General features: G+C 59.0%; 1 protein-coding gene across 1 annotated transcript; it reads left to right on the forward strand.

Moving 5' to 3' along the window:
- Positions 1-14,506: 14,506 nt before the first annotated feature.
- On the forward strand, positions 14,507-17,373 carry SIX3 (SIX homeobox 3). Its single transcript, XM_077135086.1, has 2 exons — positions 14,507-15,312; positions 17,181-17,373. The coding sequence occupies exons 1-2, from the start codon at positions 14,507-14,509 to the stop codon at positions 17,371-17,373; spliced, it is 999 nt and encodes a 332-aa protein (XP_076991201.1).
- The last annotated feature ends 1,041 nt before the right edge of the window (positions 17,374-18,414 follow it).

An 18,414-nucleotide genomic window follows, 5' to 3' on the forward strand; every position in this document is an offset into this window, starting at 1 on the left:
ATATATTTTATTCTGTGCATCTAATATTTCCTTTGCATTTCCACAATCTATGCCTATCTAATTCTTTTTGACAACTATGATTATTAATAAAGTGCTCGTGAAAGATATGCTTCACAGCTTCTTCCACAAGAATGTGGGTTTTTTTTGTTGTTGTTGTTAATGGAAATTGTAACACATCTTGACAGACACAATATATAAGATGTGCTTTTTTCTTAATTGTTAATATTGCTGTGCTGAATACACAAGGAACAGATCAACAGATATGGCAGGTAATAATCAGACCGGATGGTATTTTATACAATGTAACTAAAAATATTTTAATAATATAAAAGCAATAGATAAATAAAAAGCGATTCTGTTTAACTTTGCTTCCGGCTTGTGAGCAATTCGGGGTGGTGGTTTGCTGCGGTGGCGTGTGTTCAGTAGAGAAGGAAGCAGCGCTGAGTGATCGGAACAGGGGCGGCACTGCGTCCTCGCAGCCGGGATCCTGCAAGCCTGTTTTCGTGCTCTCGGCCAGAGCGCGCAGAGCCCGGCTAATTCCGAATACCCGGTGGCTCAAGTTCATCCGGAGTTTTCCGCAGTCGTGCAAAGCATTCCCCTCTCCCCATGCTTCGCTGTTTCCCAAAAGGAAAAACTCAAAAGACACCAGGCGTCAGACTGGAACACTTCGAGAGGGCTCTGGCTGCTCCGCCGCCTCCCGGACCCCCGCCCGCTCCGCTCTGCCCCCGCGCCTCGCTCCCTTCTCCCCGAAACTCTGTCCTCTCGACGTCGGGGCTGCCGTTCCCCCAGCCCACCCCCCGCGCGGAGAATCAACACAGTTGACATCACTGTTATAATCTTTATTTAAAACTGTTTCCAAGGTTACAAATTACCGTGCCTCGTATGCAACAGGTCCCTCCGAAGCAGTATCATTACAGATTAACTGTAATGTGTAGGATTAGAATAAAAGCATAAGGGATTAGAGGGGAAAAGGTGGGGGGGGGAGACGCGCGAGAAATAACGCACGAGCGCATCTCGTCTGCGAGTCAGCCGTGGAGACCGTGGATTTGCCCGCGGGCCCGGCGCCGCGGACCCGGGTTGCCGAAACCACTTCTCTGCCCTGGCCCTGGTCCCCGAGCGGCCAAGGCCGGCGGATCCGAAAGGGCCAGAGCGGCCGGGGCTGCGGGGCAAGGCCTCCTAGGCTCCCGGGACTGGGAACCTGGTCCTCAGGCTCGGAGAGGGGCTGGACGGCCGCCGAGGCGGAGGGCGCTGGCGGCCCCACTGTCGAGCTGGGGACCGCAGGGCGCGCCGCGTCCGGGACGTGGTTCCGCTGCCCCGAGGCCACCGGGTTTATCCATGTTGTGGATCACATTCAAGGCCCAGGCTTGATGGGGCCCCTCATAGCTCCCTCGAATGGTCCCCACACCTCCGCCCCTGCCCTGTCCAGCTGGGCATAGGGCCGGGGACTGCCGGGGCGTGGGGTGAGCAGGGGCGCAGGTCGCGGGCGCCCTTCCGAGCCCAGCGTTTAGGCCTTCTCCGCCCGCCGACGCCACGCTCCCCATTGCGCCGCCTCGCCCTGCCGGGCCGGGCCCTGACCCTCTGATTCCTGAAAGGCCCCAGCGTTCCTCCCCCCCTCCCAGCCCCCGCCACTCCTTGCGAGGCTAGAACTCGCCGTGGGGACCCAGGTGGGCTCGGGTCTGCCCCGGGCCGGGGCCGCTGACGCAGCCCCCCAAGGCTGTTTGCGTGTGGCGGTGGACGGCGCCTGGCTGGAAAAACAAACAGGGCCGGGGCGCGCAGGTTCGGCGTGGGGGCCGGCTGGGGGATGGAAGGAAATGCGCGGTGTAGCCAGAACGCGGAACAAAGGCCTCTCGGGAGCCCCGTCACCCCGCGGTGACCCCGGGCCCGCCCCGCTGAGCCGCAGGGCTCCCGGCCTTCGCCTCCCGCGCAGGCCCCGCCGCTCCGCGGGCGCACGCCAGACGCGCCGGGGGCTCCCGGCCTCGGCCGCCGTCGCCCGGGCTCTCCGCTCAGGCAGAGCCCGCGGCCTGCCCCGAAGGCGGGAAGGACCCCAGGGCCGGCGTCTAAGCCTCACCCGCCACAAGAACCAAAAGAGCGAGGCCGAGGGCCGCCTCTACGCTGATGTCCTTCGCCAGCAAAACGGGTGAACTGCGGGGCGCACCGGAGCCACCGCGGCCAGCAGCCCCGGAGGGCCCGAGCTGGCTCCCAAGTGGACGGAACTGGGCGACCAACTCCGCGGCGGCTCCTGATTCCAAGAAAAGGGCCCCGGCTGAGAAGGCAGCGGGAGGGGCCTCTTGCAAACAGCTGTTCCTCATACATATTTCATTACACAATCAGATAATGCGTCCCACCACCTTCTCAATTATTCACAGATAAACATTTTCAAGACGTTTTGACATCTGTCTTAGTGCCTGCAATTAATTTAGTAATCACTGTAGTTAAAAATGTATGGGATTTTTGCCGTCGGAGCACCTTTTCTCCGGCGCGCGGGCCCAGCGTGGGGTTGCGGCTGGAAACAGGGGCCCTCCGGCGTGAAGGACACCTTGGGAGGTGAGATGGACTTTCAGTGCGTTGACACCGTTGGTGGAAGGAATTAAAGTGGTATTTGGTTATTTTATTTTACTTTATTGTTGAAGGTAATGGTTGTCCCCTGCTCACCCCATCCCGCCTCACCCCATCCCCTTTCCCACTCAACCCTGGTCGGGACAAGAATTTACAGCCCTTTGCCCAGGGCAGCAGAAATGGTTAGTTTCTTTCCAGACGACGGGTTTCTGCCGGGGAAGGCGCAGGCAGCTCTAGTCGGCTTAACTGGGGCCAGAAAGAGAGAAACCCCACACAACCCCCTGAGAATTCCTCACAACAAAAAACCTAACAACACAGCGAGGTCCACTCAAGAGGTAGCAAACCTCTGCGGTCTTGTCCTAAACCCTGTGTCCCGGGCAGAGGCTGCAAGCAGGGCGTTTGGTAAGGACTGAGAAAAATAAATTCGCTCCAGTGTCAGGTACTGCAGGCCGGGCATTTGCGGCTGTGAGAGAAGGAGCTGCTTTTCTGCTCGAATGATAAATGTGCAACACCCATAGTTCTGTACTTGCAAACAATTTTTAAAATCAGACAAGCAAATCTCGAATTTGAGGCATCTTGTAAAATTGGTAAGTGCTGGCAAGCATCTCCAACTCTAAAATGGTGATTGTTATTTATTAATGAAAGGCTCTAGGTAAGCCACCCCAAAGTGGGATCGGATAGATACCCCGTTGTAAACGAGTCTGCCTGTTGGCCTAGTGAATCTCAGCAACAGAGAATAAAGTTACTCTGCTTTTGAGAGTGATGGTCTCCTTATTCATTTCTCTCTCTTTCTGTCACGGTCCCTTTTCGTGGTGCCTCAGCAGGTGCACTCATTCCAGAATGAGGAAAAAACAAATCTGGAAAAAGAAAAATGGCTTTGCAAGACTGCCCTTCCGCAGCAAAGAAGGAGTGGCTGACTCTAAAGTGATTTTCACTCTCTGTTGTTCAAAATATCCACAATAACAAACTCTTGCTAAAATTTCTAGGTATTAGGGGGATCAAAAAAATAAAAAGGACAGTGTTTGGTCCTAAAAGGGAAAAATTCTTTCCTACCCACTCCTCGTCCCTTTCTAGGGCAACTACATGTGCTGAGACGTGTCCTCTGGCCACGGTTTCCGGGTGGTTCATTTCTTCCACCAGGCATCCCCTCATTTGCCCCTTGGAGGGTGGTCATGCGACTTGCTGCCCCAGAAAGACCCTTTCATTTTTTTGTCTAAACGAATCTTTCCCGGTCTTGCCCTCTACTTTCAAATGAGAGGGAGGCTCAGAAGAGGTGTCTAAAAAGAGAAAGTTGGGGAGGGAGGGGTGAAGTGGAAAGGAGGGCACATTGCTCCCAGCAAACCTGCTTCTTCTGTACGAAACCCCGTGGTGGCCTCTGTCCCGGGAACGCACGCTGGGATGGGGCAGGCGAATGGAGCCGGCTCTGGAAACAAGCCGTGCGCCCCCACTCAGGCCTTGTCCGCGGGGCCACTGGAAACCCTTCTAGGCAACACCCCCGGACCCCCTATCCCTCCCCATCTCCACATCCCTACCCTCCCATCGCGGCTCCCAGTTGGGCCCGAACTGCGAGCTCTGCCCTGGGGAGCAGGGAACAAGAACGTCCAAATATCTAACAAAGAAAATTAGTTTGGTAAACCAAATATTTCAGTTTGCTTTGGAGCTTCTTTTGCTGATTTACTTGAAATGCAGGGGATTGGAATAGATGTGGATTGTGGGAAAGTGCGGAGCTGTGCTGCCGGCTGTTTTCAAAGACTGAATTTCCGATGAGAGTAGTGAAAAGAGCTAACTGAGAGCCCTCCGTTTCATCAGGAATTAGGAATCTCCCGGGGGTGGGCGGAGGTCGCGTCTACACTCTCCGCCCAATTCTCCTTCACGACTCAACCTCCTAGACCAATAATAAACACACAATCCGGGTCAAAATGAAACTTTCCTGGACTTGCTCTCGCTCAGGTATCCCCAGCCGGGCTGAGAGGACGAAGAAAGGATTGGCTTTGGGGAGGATGAGGTGTTCTTTCTAGTCGCCAGCACTTGACCCCAAACCTTTCACCAGGTCGATTCCACACAGTTTTCCCCTCTGGAGCCAGGTTCCATCTAGCGCAAAGCCCTTGGCCTTGCGACTTGCAGGCAGCCTGATTGGACCCACGCTCCCCGCGTGTAGCTTCCTGTACTTCGGCCCCTGTGGCGGGGACATTGCGGCTTTTGTCTGCATCTGGATAACTGGGTATGCGGTGTGCACGCGAAAAATTCTGCGAGTGGGCACTTCTTTGTTCCCCATATTCTGTGAGGACACGCGATAGCGTTCCTTATTCCTCTGTGTGCATTCGGGTATAATCGCGTGTACCTTCGACTGCACATTCAGGTAGCTTGGCTTGAGCTTGAGCTCGAGCTCAGACGTGGGCAACTGTCTGAGTCTTCGTTGGAGGAGAAGGTGTGCAAGTGCAAACCGGGCTTTGGGTGGGGTACGGAGTTGATAAGGTTTCCCGGTCCCAGGGCTCTCTAGGCCTCTCTTACACCTTCATTGGCCCAACTTCTTAATCCCCCAGCAGAAGGCAGGGAGACCCTCCGACGACCCTCTGTCTCCCCTTTGGGAAAGGTCGGACCGTTGTCTGGGACCTCTCCTGGTGGACTGTGGCCAGGCCTGGCGGAATGTGGGGGGCAGGGGGACGCAGGGCGCCGGGGGCGTGAGGTTGCCTCCTGTTCGCGGCCGCACCCCCCAACCAGGCCACCCCGCGGCAGAGTGCACCCAGGGCTCTAGGGAGCCTGCAGGACACCCACAGTGGAAGTTAAGGACTTCAGGAAGAGAGAGCTGCGCATTTGGGGGCAAAAACTCTCCTTGGCCTCCCGGGAGCAGCCCTATTTGTAACTGGGAACTGGCCTGGGCCCGCCCCTCGGCCCCTCCTCCTGCCCCCCTCCGAGGCACCGCGCTCAGCCAGCTGCTGGAGAGCGCGTTCCGACCCCCGCACCCGTACCCCGGGGCCGCTCCATCCTTCAGGGACCCTGGAGCGGCCAGGAGCTTGGAACCGGGAGGAAGAAGACCAAGAAGGGTGGCCGAGACTGTCTCGGTGCTCTCTTGCTGTGTATCCCTCCGCCGGGAGTCGCCTTCAGTGCCCACGAACCTTCCCGACTCCGAGGTCCGTGGGGCCTCGGGAGTGCGGGGAGTGTGTGTGTGTGGGGGGGATGCGCACGTGTTCGCCTGCGGCTGCAAGCGCTGCCCCGAGGGATTATGTGGGGACTTGTGCGTTCCTTGGATCATATAGGTGTTTTTTCTTGTGGGTGTGAGAGAGAAAGATGTGGACTTGCAGCTAACTTCAGGTCAGTCTGTTCGTTCCTGAAGAGCGAGTTGTCAGTCGTCGGGTGGTCTGTCTCTCCTGCTCTTTCGCACAAAGTGAGGCTACCTCTTCCCCCTCCCCCATGTAGCCTGCGGGGCCCTGCCACACGGCCAAGGCCCCTGGGCTCTGAAGCCTGGCTGGCTGGGCCTTTGGTGTGCGCCCGGGTGTTCTGATCCGAAGGCCCAAGCTCCTGGAGTCGCCTACCCAGGGTTAAGCAGAAAAACCTAGGTAGGGAAGAGGGATCCAGAGAGCTGCCACAGAGCTGGGTGCAGCTCCAATCTTGGCCCCTTGGACCTACCAACCTGGCGTCCCATTGCCTATCCAGCCTGGGATCTGGATTGGCCGTGGGGGTGGGGGGGGGCGGGAAGGGGGCATGGCAAGACAATTGGGTTGGTAGAAGATGTAGCTGGAAATGGAAAGAGAGAATAAGAAACAAGACCGGATGGGTGAGAGTGCGCTGGGGATGGAGTTGGGGCTGCCTCGGAGAGCGCCGGCTTTTAGCCCTGCTATGAGGAGGTGCGCCATTGCCCTGCCCCCCCTCCGAAAATAAAGCTAATGATGTAGTAATTTAGGAGGGGGTGAGGGGCTGGGCGAGAGGAGGGAGGGTAGGAGAATGGGGGAATGCGCGCCCCAAGAGCGAAGGCAAACAGCTGTGGAGGCGCTGCCTGCGGCTCAGGCTTCCCAACAGGTTAGCTAGAAGGGGATCCACCCGGCATTTCGCAGGAAAGGGTGGGGGGAAGACAGCGAGAGGGGGAGAGAGCTTCACAAGAGGACAGAGGGAGGGAGGGAAAGAGAGATAGGAGCGAGAGAGCGCGCCGCGAGGTTTAAAAGGAGGCACTTACACTTCCTAATGAATATTTATCCGCCTCTGCTCCCTGCGCCCGGCTTCCCTTACCTTTCCGCAGGTAAGATCCTCCCTGCGCCCCAGCCCCGGGAGCCCTCCTGGATCCCCGAGTCATTCACCCGGCGCGGGCGGGCGGCGGGCAAGGAAGGCTCTTGGAAGCCGAGGACGGGAGGGGGGCTCCGCTTGGCGCTGGGCATGGGCGCCGGGGACCCTCACCCCGCACCCCCAAGGGCCGCTCTGGCCCCGGGCTGTGAGACCGCGTTTCGTAGACCACCTGTGTAGGATGGGTGTGAGTGCGCGTGTAAGTGTGTCTGCGAAAGAGGGAGAGAGCGCGCGAGAGTGTACGCCTGCGAGCGCGCGCGTCTCTGTGTCTTTCCCGCGCGCTCTGGGGACATTTTCCGACTTTTCGGACACCCTGGGTTTCTTGCCTTTGCCGTTCTTCTCCCTTTCCCTTACCCTCTCCTCTCGCCCCCTCCACCTCCACCTCCCCTTCCCCCTCCCCGACCGCCGAGACTCTCTCCTGCCGGCTATTGTACGACTGGCGCCGGCTCCTCTGGGCCGATCCCGGCTCTCATTTAAAAAAAAAAAGGGGGGGGGGGCGAGTAGTTGGGTTTCTACCGCAAACCCTCACACAATGGCCGCCGGGCCACGGAGTCCCGCCCCCGACCCCCCTTTCCGTCGGCTTCGCTTGGAAGGCGTAACCACGCTTTCCTTCTCACTTCTCCCCGCGACTTTGGGGTACTAGGGCCCAGACCAAGGTGACGGGGCCCGGGGGCACAGGGTGGAGCTTCACGGGGAACGCCCGCCAGCCGTCCTCGGCTGGAACCAAGAGCCCAAAGATCCCCAGGGAAAGGGCACCAGGTCCGAACCCCCCTCCTCCTGCCAACGCCTGGGTGCTAGGGGGGAAAGAAGGAGGGGGGGAAAGGAAGGGGTTCCGGGAGGGACTGAAGAGACAGGCAGAATTTCTTTAAACCGACTTACCCTGGCACCTGTTGAGAATCCACTGGGAGTCGTCCGGCTCCGGAGCTGCGCGAGGTGGACACACAAAACCAAAACTCGAAGTTGGAAAAAGAAAATGTTCTCGCTGGCCATGCTGGACGCAGCAGGTCAGGCTCGCAGGTCTGCGCTAGAGCCGGACAACTGTAGAGCCCACAGTGACTTTGCGGGATCACCCGCCACCCCTGCCCCTCTCGGGTCCCGAGGCCTGGACCTCCCAGCCCGCACTCAGGGCCCAGCACCTGCAGCTCCGCTAAGGCTGGGGCAGGCTTTCTAAGCTCTGCTCAGAAGTCAAGAGCAGCGGTACCGCCGCCTTCGCGCGGCCTTTCGTGCTGCGGCCGCTCCTTATTCTTGTGCCTCTGGCCTCTCCGGGCACCCAGGGACAAAGCCCCCGGAGCCCGACCGCTCTCTTCCCGCTAAATCCCCTTCGGGGTCAGTGAGCCACCAGCACCGGGCCGCGCGCCTCTCCTACCAGCCCTGTGACTCTTAAAGAGCCGCACACCCCCTCCCCCCCTCGCCACGCTGCTGCCCTGCGCTCTCCCGGACCCCCGCCTCTTCGCCCCTCTCCTCCGGATCAACCCCCCCCCCCATGCTGATGCCCGAGGCCCCATTGCCCCTACTGATGCCCGCGGACTCCCAGCCCCCTTCCCTCAACTCCTCCCCTGAGCTGTTGGTGGGCCTGGCCTGAGGGCCCCAGGGCCCCAGGACTGAGTTCTGGCCTCCTCCTCAGGCTCCTATTCTCTTCAAAAGCACCGATCCTTAGCTCAGCTCCCTACCTTAGCCCTTTGGGAGGGCCAAGTCCTGGGCACCCCCTTTGCCCAGCATCTGGATGACCCCCAAAGATTGTCAGTTTGGGATGGATTTAAGGGGTAGTGGGGTGGAGAAGGGGTGGGGCATGCCAGTGGAGCTGCAGTGGAGAAAGGGAATGAGCCATTAGATGGCTTTAGGAGACTCAGCTATCCACAGGGTCTACCTGGCCTGTTTGCTGAGTTTGAGGGCTGGTGGCCAGGTGCCACTCCTTGGCAAAAGTGGGCTGTCCTGGAATGAGGTCCTGGGTTTTAACAACCTGGACAGACTTGCATGTGTCTGAGGATTGTGGACATGTGTGTGTGTGGGGGGAGTGGGGGGTAGGCATGGGGGGGGGAGTCCGGAATTCAGAATTCAAAAGGCCTTATAAGATAACCCTTAAGGGCCCAAGCACTGAGTGGGCAAGGAGGGAATGAGACAGGTCTTTGAACTATGTCTTGTCCAGGGAAAAGGGCAGTTGTGTGTGTGTGTGTGTGTGTGTGTGTGTGTGTGTGTGTGTGTGTGTGTGAGGGAGAGTGCAGAAAGGGAAAGAAGTCTACTCTTTCTGAGAGCCGTAGCACAATTACCAATATGGCTCCTTATATTTGCTGGCCAACTGTGCCACTTGCCCCATCACAAAAAGGACAGGTAGATGGAAGCTTTGCCCGTTCCTGTCTTTCCTTCCAGATCTCTCTTCCTCTCGCCCAAGACCAATCTCACCGTAGCAGCCACCAGCCCCTGCACAGGGTGAACCTGCTTATGTGCTTTCTTCTGACTTCCAGAGACTGGGCAGAGCTAGAGAGAGGCTGGTTGAGTTGGGGGCGGGAGGTGGGGGGCTGAGGCTTGGATACACTGCCTTCCCTGTTGCCAACTGTCATAATATTTGACGGCACTTGGGTTCTGTGGATGGTGGAGGCAATGATAGTTTGGGGAGTTGAGCCCATCCATCGGTCCCCAAATGCAGCCCCTTCGGGCTGTCAGGAAAGGATCCACACTAAGGCTCCTCCTGGGCCATGGAGACCAGAGGAACTTGGCAACTGTGCAAAATGAAGAGGAAGATGGAAAGCTGACCTCCCCCTGGGCACCCACCCTCGGTCACTCCAGTACAGTCCCCTTGATGATAAGGAACTGGGGAGACTGATTTCAAATTGAAACTCTTTATAGAGGTTATGCACCCCCTGATCTGCTTGGAGGTTTCAAAAGCTGCACTCCACCCCCAATACATTTGGCTCACACGCCCAAGTCTCCCTGCCCCTCTCTCTTGGGTTTGGGTCTCCACAGCCGGCTTAGGTCGCTTTTGTGCCCACCCTCCTGGACCTAGCAGCGGGAGGTGCTGTGGTCCAAGGCAGAGCCAAAAATTCTCTTGTTTGAGAATGTGGGGGGCGGAGGGGCCTTCAGCGGGCGGCGGGACTCATTAGGCGGAGCGGGGGTGCCTAGAGGTGCGCGCTGTCAGCCGGGGAGGCCTCCTTTCAGCCGTCGGGGCGGCTTCATTAAGTGGCGCTAACAAGGCGTACAAATGCCGGGCCCAGCAGCTTTCTTGCAATGCCGGGGCCTTAGCAGGGCGCCGGGCTAATGAGGGTCACTCAAAGAGGCTGATCAAATATTCAAATTTCCCCGCACGCCGGGAACTTTTATGCGCGGTGAAAGTTGAGGCAACTGAGCTGTATTTACTGTCCCGGTGACAATTGCTCGAAGCGCTGGTCCCGAAGCTAAGGCAGGGAGCGGGGGCGCGGGGAAGGAGCAGTTGTTGTTGTTGTTGTTGTTTTTCATTCAAAGGAAATAATCAGGGTCCTTGAAGGGCTTCGCGGCCTCCCCGCCTGCGAGCTGCACTCTCCTGCGCCCTCCCCGGTCGCTGGCGCCAATCGCCTCAGTTTGCTACTTGCGGGGAGGCCCAGACCCCAGGCCACCCGGCCAGCTCCCACCCCCCGATATCCTGGGGGCCGGAAGAGGCGTTGCCCCCCAGGGCAAAGCTTTCCCGGGCCGGCAAGGCAGAGCGCGTGCAGCTGCCGGGTCCTCCCGGTCTCCCTCTCCTGCAGGCCTGCAGACCCCTTGGCTTTCCTTGTGACCCGGAACAGCAAGAAAGTGGGGGTCTCTCGGGCCCCTTTCCTAGTCGAGCTGAGACTTTTCCAGTGCCGGGGGTGAGGACTGAAGGATGTAAATAAATGCCCAGGAGATCCTAATTGTCAGGTCTGGGGAGGACACTACAGCCTAAACGCCCTCTTTTCTCCCTGCACCACCTGAACGCTGTCCTTTAGATCGCCCGGGCCGGGATTGAAGCGGGGACGGTGGCGACAATTTTGCTCCGCGCAGGTGACTTCCGTCTGTACCCGCCCCAAGCCTAGATCTCGGAGTCTGGGCGGCCGGCGGACAGAGGAGGCCCAGATGCCCCACGGACTAACTGCCCTCCCCGGTCTCCCTACTCTGAGATACTGCGGGTGCAGGTGCCCGATGCACGCCACCCCCTTCGGGGAGTCTCCTAGGATCGCCTCCTGGACGCTGCTACCCAACGCCTCGCTCCCAAGACAGAGGAGAAGGCGGCCTGGGCCAGGGAACCCGAGGCCCCTCTGCTCCTATTCCCTTACTCCCCAATGCCTAGCGCCTGGGAGTTCGGGAAGGGAAGCTCTGGGTTCCTACTCCTCTCTCACACCCACACGTTCAGCACCCCTAGTCCGAGCCCCTGCTGAGCTCGATCTCAGCCCCGCCCGGAGCGGGTCCCACTACCCGCCGCGAGGACCAGCCGTCCCACCTCCTTCCCCAGTTCTCGGGACTCTCAACTTACGAGCTCTGAACGGCGGGCGTGGTGCTTCGGGGGAAGAGCGGAGAGGTGCGGGCGGCGACCGCGCGGCGAGGTGGGCTGGGTGGGCGTCGTGAAGCTCGGCTCTGCCGGGAGGCGCTGACAGCTCGGGGCTGCTGCCGCCCCTCCGCGCCGGGCCGGTCCCCGCGCACAAAGCTGTGCGCCTTGTCGCCTCCTTGCACCCGGCTCTGCGCTCCTGAGCCGCGGCCGCCACCGGAGCAGGCGGGGTGCCGGGGTCCGCGGCCTCGCGGGCCGAAGCTGGGGAGCAGGGGTGCCGCCGAGCGGAGTCTCAGACCCACTTCCCTCAATTTCTTCCCGAATGGCCGGTTTTCAGTTCCAGCGCTTTCGGCAGAGCCCGCGGCACCTGCCCAGGCTCCCTCCGGGGCTGACCCGGCAGCAGAGAGGAGAGGCCTGGCTGCCCCCTCCCGGAGGCCGTGGGGCGCGGGGGTGGGGGTGGGTTCTGTGAGTGTGTGCGGGGACGGGGAGGGGACTTGCTGGGTTCACCCGCCCGCTCGGCGCCTCGGTCCCCGGCTCAGGGGGGATGCAGTTTCGGGGTCACGAGCTGCTTTCAAAAAGTTGAACACAATATTCGGAAACCCACCCGTAGGAATTCTCCCCCCACACGCGATACAATACCCACTCCCCTCCCCTTTTTCATTCCTTCCTCCCCCGCTTCCTCCTCCTGCCCTGTACCCCTCCCACCCCTCAGCCTATAATCCTTCCCCTATGAGAGAAAGGGATCGGGAAGAAAAGACGAAGTGTCTGGTTTTGTGTCCCCACGTTTGGGCTTTTTCTGGGCCGGTATGAACGGCTTTCCAGGGCCTCGCAGCTGAGCGGAAAAGGACTCAGGGTGAGGAGGAAGAAATATGGAGGGCAGAGACACCCGCAGTGGGGCTCGGTCGGTCTTCCCCTTGTGACTATTTCCCTGCCCGGTCTGGGGGCTTAGGGTCTGCCTCGGAGCCTCCCTGCGGCTGTCCCTCCGGGGCCCAGGACGCCTGGCGCGGAGGGAGTCGCGGCCGAAGCTGGGCCTGAGCGCGCGGTTTAGGGGGCTGGGACACTCACAGCCCCAGTCACGTCAGGTTTCACATTTAAATTCTCTCTCGATCTCTCCCCTCTCTCTCCTCACTCATTGAGATCTCCAAAGTGGTGCGGACCGGCGCCTCGCCCCCAGATCTGCATCGGAATGCAGAAAAGATCTTTAAAAAAAAAAAAAAGGAAAGTTTTGAATTCCTCAATGATTTTTCTTCTGGAAAGGCAGCTTAGGATAATTATTTCAGCTTTATTGAGGGCAGATTAGTTGAAGTCTGGACCCTGCGTTTCAATACGCGTTGTACACGGGCCGACAATGCGGGCATTGTTGGCTGCTGTGTGTGAATCCATTCAAAATATACACTTTTTAACACCAAACCGAGGCCTGTCTAAATATACACAGTGCGCGAGGGAAAGACGTCTCTGACCCGGACAAATCAGCGTAAATCACACTTCCATAGCTACAGAAGCCTCACAAAGGGAAGCCCGGCTCAAGATGCCGATTACATCTTCTTAAAAGCAACATACCTAAGAATAAATACTTATGCCCGGCTTGGGGGTGGTGGCTGGGTCAGAGGGAGGGCCCTCTAACATTCTATGAGCCTTTTGAGATCTGTTTTGGGCTTGCCATCGTACCTTCCCTAGAGAAATTAGCTAGTTCTTTTCTTTTCTCTTCTTTACGGTATGAGCAAGCAAGCAATTTCCAGGCCTGCTTCCACAGGACAGGCCTCCAAAGTTTGAGTGATCCTTTGGGGCCAGCGGGCAAGCCCGAAATTCCTTCTGATTGGTAGGGGGGACAGCGGGCATCTCCAGGCTCCCCAGGGACTAGAGGGTTCCCGCCGCCTGTTTCTCGGCTTCCTCACCTCCCCTGGGAGGCGGCTGAAGTCTGGGGGTGAAACAAAGAGGCTGGTTGCTTTTTAAGATGAAGAAAAGTATGCTGTTATTTCGACTGTTGTTATTAAAATAGAGGGTAACCGGGGAAATTGAGGCTCCTGGGGTGGGTCAAAGAGAAGCCGGAACGGATTCGGAGGGAGCTGGGGGGTGTGTGGCCGGCGAGCTCCGACCAAGGCGGCAGAGCGGCCTCCAGCACCCTGCGTCCTGGGCTCACGCTCCCGAGATCTCAGAGCGCGCGGAGGGAGCCAGGCGTCCCGCGGGGTCCCGGCTCCTGGGCGCCACGGCCGGGCCGGCCAGGGTCTACTCGCGCTGGGCCCCATGATCTCATCTCTCCTTTCTTCCGCGCCGCTATTAGTGCTCACATAGGCAGAAAGAGGCGGCCCGACGTGCACACCATGTGCAAACCGTGTCCGCTTGGCTGGCGCGCGGCCTTTCCTTGCCGGCCTGCCCTCCGGTCTTAGCGCGGCGTGAGGAGCCTCTCGCCTCCCAACAAAATTCCCCCCTCTAATTGATCATCCCATTCAACAACTCTGTGCCCACGGCTTTTCGAATTTCTGGATCAACTTCTTTGGGAGAAGAGCAGAAGGGGGACTCGGAGACAGCAAGAAAAGCAGAGGTGGGGGAGAGAGAAAGAGGAGAGGGAAGTGGCGAGATTAAGAGTTGCAAAGATTAAAAAAAAATTCACTTCTCCCCCCCTTCTCCCTCCTCCCCCCCCCCCCCCCCCCCCCCCCGCACTCTGGCTAAGTGGTAAAACCGTCCTTACGTTCTCGGTATTGATTGGCAGGGCTGACAGTGATTGGCAGCGGTTGCCGTGGCAACGCCACAACGACACTCCGCAGACCAATAGAAAAGCGAAACAAAATGTTTCAATGCAGCACTCACTGTGGATTTAGGGGAGATATTATGAGGCTGTTGTCATTAGGGCGATTGCTGTGGAATCGCTGAATCTTGACTCGGCGGTGGTTGGCTCTCGCTCTCCTCTCTCTCTCCCTCTCCCTGTCTCTGTCTCGGGCTCTCTCTGCGCGCGCGCACCGGGCCGCTCTCCTTCCTCCCTCTCTATGTGGCTGCGCGGGTGTGTGTGTGTGTGGATGTGTGTAGGGTGTGGGTGTCCCTTACGCCCTTCCTCCTCCCCCTCCTCCTCCTCCTGCTCCCCCCTCCTTTCCCTCACCTCCTCCCCCCTCTCCTCTCCCTCCTCCTGGTCCTCATCCTCCCTCTCCTCCTCTTCCTCCCCTCTCTCTTCCTCGCCCTGAATTTTCTCCTCTCCTCTCAGGTCAGTCCATGGTATTCCGCTCCCCCCTAGACCTCTATTCCTCCCACTTCTTGTTGCCAAACTTCGCCGAGTCGCACCACCGCTCCCTACTTCTGGCGAGTAGCGGCGGCGGGAACGGCGCGGGAGGCGGCGGCGAGGGAGGCGGCGGCGGCGGCGGGAACGGTGCGGGAGGCGGCGGTGCTGGCGGAGCAGGCGGCGGCGGCGGCGGCGGCGGCTCCAGGGCCCCCCCGGAAGAGTTGTCCATGTTCCAGCTGCCCACCCTCAACTTCTCGCCGGAGCAGGTGGCCAGCGTCTGCGAGACGCTGGAGGAGACGGGCGACATCGAGCGGCTGGGCCGCTTCCTCTGGTCGCTGCCCGTGGCCCCCGGGGCGTGCGAGGCCATCAACAAGCACGAGTCGATCCTGCGCGCGCGCGCCGTGGTCGCCTTCCACACGGGCAACTTCCGCGACCTCTACCACATCCTGGAGAACCACAAGTTCACCAAGGAGTCTCACGGCAAGCTGCAGGCCATGTGGCTCGAGGCGCACTACCAGGAGGCGGAGAAGCTGCGCGGCCGCCCGCTCGGCCCCGTGGACAAGTACCGCGTGCGCAAGAAGTTCCCGCTGCCGCGCACCATCTGGGACGGCGAGCAGAAGACGCATTGCTTCAAGGAGCGGACTCGGAGCCTGCTGCGGGAGTGGTACCTGCAGGACCCCTACCCCAACCCCAGCAAGAAACGCGAACTGGCGCAGGCCACCGGCCTCACTCCCACACAAGTAGGCAACTGGTTTAAGAACCGGCGGCAGCGCGACCGCGCCGCGGCGGCCAAGAACAGGTCAGTGGCGGGGCCCCGCGGCCGGGCTACCGCTTCCCCGGCCGGGGCGGGGGGAGAAGGTTGAAATGCGGCGGGCGGGGGAGAGTGGAGACGGCCGCCGAGCTCCCGAGGAGAAGCCGCGACCCCCTGGCCAGCCGCAGAAAGTTCCCACTTGTCCCGCGCGAGTAAGGTGGGCGGTCTGTGGGTTATTGATAGCTTTGCCGGAGAGGGGCTTTCCTCAGGGAGAAGGTTGTGTGTGCGGCACCGAGGGCCCACTGTCCCTGGCCCTAGCATATAGGAGCCTCCAGCCCTGCGCGGTACCGGCGCCGGCCTCTTCAGCCCCGGACCCAGCTCGGCACTCCTTCGCAGTCTGGAAAGGAAGGAAAGCGCTCCTTGCTATCTGGTTCTGGGTGACCACTCTTTATACTCATGCATTGCAAAAACAAGGGGGGTCGGATTCACGAACACGAGGGAGGGAAAACTGGACTGGGGTCCCTACCACAAAGAGAAAAAAGGCTGGCGGCCACCGCGCAGTGCCTGTCCTTCCCGTAGCATTGAGCATTGCCGGGTTGCCAGTAGGAGAGCCGGGCTGGGAGTGGAGGAGAGGCCTAGCTTGGGTGGATTAGGGGTCGGAGGGACGTGCTTGCCCTCCTCCTCCCCAATCGAGGGAGTGTCCTTTGGTCTGCTAAGAATGAAAGCTGGCAGGATCAGCCCTGCTGCCTACAAGTTGGCCATAAAGTCATAAAGTTGTGCTAGGTTTGACCATCAGCAGAGCTTGGAGGGCGGGCAGGAGGTAGAGAAAAAAAGAACTAGCAGTAAAGAGGGAAGGGAGAAAGGAGTGGTAGGGAAGGGGAAAAGAAGGATGTTGGGGGAAAGCCTGTGTCTCTGACCAATCTGGGAAGGCAGTGGGCCTGGTGGACTCCAGGGTGCTGGGCCCCAGTTGCTGACAGTTGCCTGTGGCTGGGGGCTGGGTTTGAGTTCCTGGAGTGGGTGTGTGCTTGGGTCCAGGTTGGCCCAGGCCTCAGTCCACGGCCCTCTCACCCTGCCTGTGGAACCCACTTTTCGTCTGGTGGGGGAGCGCCCAGAGGCCAGCACAGGCCTCCTTGCTGGGAGAACTCCAAGGCACTTGGTTCAGGCAGCTACCACCCGGTGAGGGAAAGAAGCAGCTGGAGACTGTTCTAGGCTCTCTCCTCTTCTCATTGCCTGCTTTGCCTCCTTTCTCTCTTCCTCTTCTTTCCCTACTTTTCTGCTCCCAGCTTCCCTGTTTTCCTCTTCTCCCTGCGCCTGTGCCCTGAGCAGGGAATCAGAGAGCAAAGCCTGCGGGGAGAGGAGGCTGGTAGGCAACCCGCAGCTCTGGGTGTGTGTTTGGGGGAGCCGGGGAAGGATGCACTGCGGGAACCCGACCGCTCCTGAGGCAGCCGGCGCAGTCTGAAGAGGCTCAGGGCCTGCGGGGGAGGACGCACCCGGTCCCTCCGCTACTTCTGCTCCTCCAGGGCTTAGCGTTCTCTGCTGCAGGCGCTCTGGGCTCCCCGGGCGGTCGGCCTCGGGTTCTACCTCTCCTCTGAGACCGGCCCGCATCTGGGAAGCCTTGGGAAGCTCTGGAGAGCTCTGGGGAGGAGATCCAAGAGCCAAGAAGCGAGCTGGGGGCGGCTCTGCGGAGCTCACAGAGCAGCCAGGTGCCTGGAGGTGGAGATGAGCGCAGAGAGCCGAGTCTGGGGCGGCGGCGAAAGGTGCAGGGTGGGAGAGGTCGGGGGAGCGCGCGAGGCTGCAGGCCCGGCTCCCACCGGCCGGCGCGGGTGCGGGGAGGCGGTTCGGCGGATCCGCGGCTGGGTGGAGCCGGGTGGCCGGGCCGCTGTTTCAGGGCGGGCGCCGCTCTCTGTCTCCCGCAGGCTCCAGCACCAGGCCATCGGGCCGAGCGGCATGCGCTCGCTGGCCGAGCCCGGCTGCCCCACGCACGGCTCGGCCGAGTCGCCGTCTACGGCGGCCAGCCCGACCACCAGCGTGTCCAGCCTGACGGAGCGCGCGGACACCGGCACCTCCATCCTCTCGGTAACCTCCAGCGACTCGGAATGTGATGTATGATAGCCAAGGCCTCCCACCCTCCTCCTCCTCCCTCTCCCCCCCCTCCTCCTCGCCCTCCTCCTCTTCCTCCTCTTCCTCCTCCACCCCCAGAACAAACCGAAATCAGGATACACAACCATGCACACGCACACATACACTCCCACCCCAGCCACAAATATATAAAAACCAAGAAAAAATAGCAAACTAACCGCAAACCATCAACAACCCCCCAACCACCATCTACCACCACGGCCACCCCAAAGGACCGCGACGCCAACAGACAGTCACAAACGCTGATGTTGCGGGCAGAAAACATAAAAGAGGTGACAATTGTATACTTTCTAGGACAAGCACGGCTTCTCCTTTCGGTTCCCACGGACCCGGCACCCCACCTGCATGACGATTTATTTGTATCTGGGAAAATATTCTCTCTAGTTAAAACGATTTAAAAAGAGTCGACTACACAAAAACCGACCACCACGACGACGAGACTACAAAAGCAAAACAGACAAAAAGAGAACAAAAATAAAACCGCCATCTCCGTTCCGAATTTGTACAAAAAAAGAGAACTCCTTTGAGAGGGAAATAGCAAATGTTCCTCGCCTTTTGTTGTTCTCTCTCTTTTTTCCTCTCTTGCTCTCTTTCTTTCTCTTTCTTCTCTCTGTTTTTAAGTCCAAGTATTGGTCAAACAAGATGCAATCTTCTGTTTTTTGTTCAGCAGACAATCATTTTCTTCGTAAGCACCTTTTTCTCTCCACTTCTGTCACTGCCTGAGTGGGTACTGGTTATAAATGTGGAAAAAGAATAGTTATGACTGTAACAGATTTTTATTTTTATTTCAAAATTTTATATGAATTATGTATATCTTAATGATCGGTCATTTTCCCAGTTTGTAATATATGTGTAGAAATTGCCTGTGTATGATATTGCTTTTTCTCCTCTTCCTTTCTCTTTCTTTCTCACTCTTCTCCCTCTCCTTCCCCACCCTCTCTTTCCCACTCACCTTTCTCTTTCCTTTTTGGGGTTCCCCTCCCACTCGGTATTCCTGGCGTTGACTTGGCA

This window comes from Tamandua tetradactyla, chromosome 17 (genome assembly GCF_023851605.1).
Source record: "Tamandua tetradactyla isolate mTamTet1 chromosome 17, mTamTet1.pri, whole genome shotgun sequence".
NCBI classification, from domain to species: domain Eukaryota; kingdom Metazoa; phylum Chordata; class Mammalia; order Pilosa; family Myrmecophagidae; genus Tamandua; species Tamandua tetradactyla.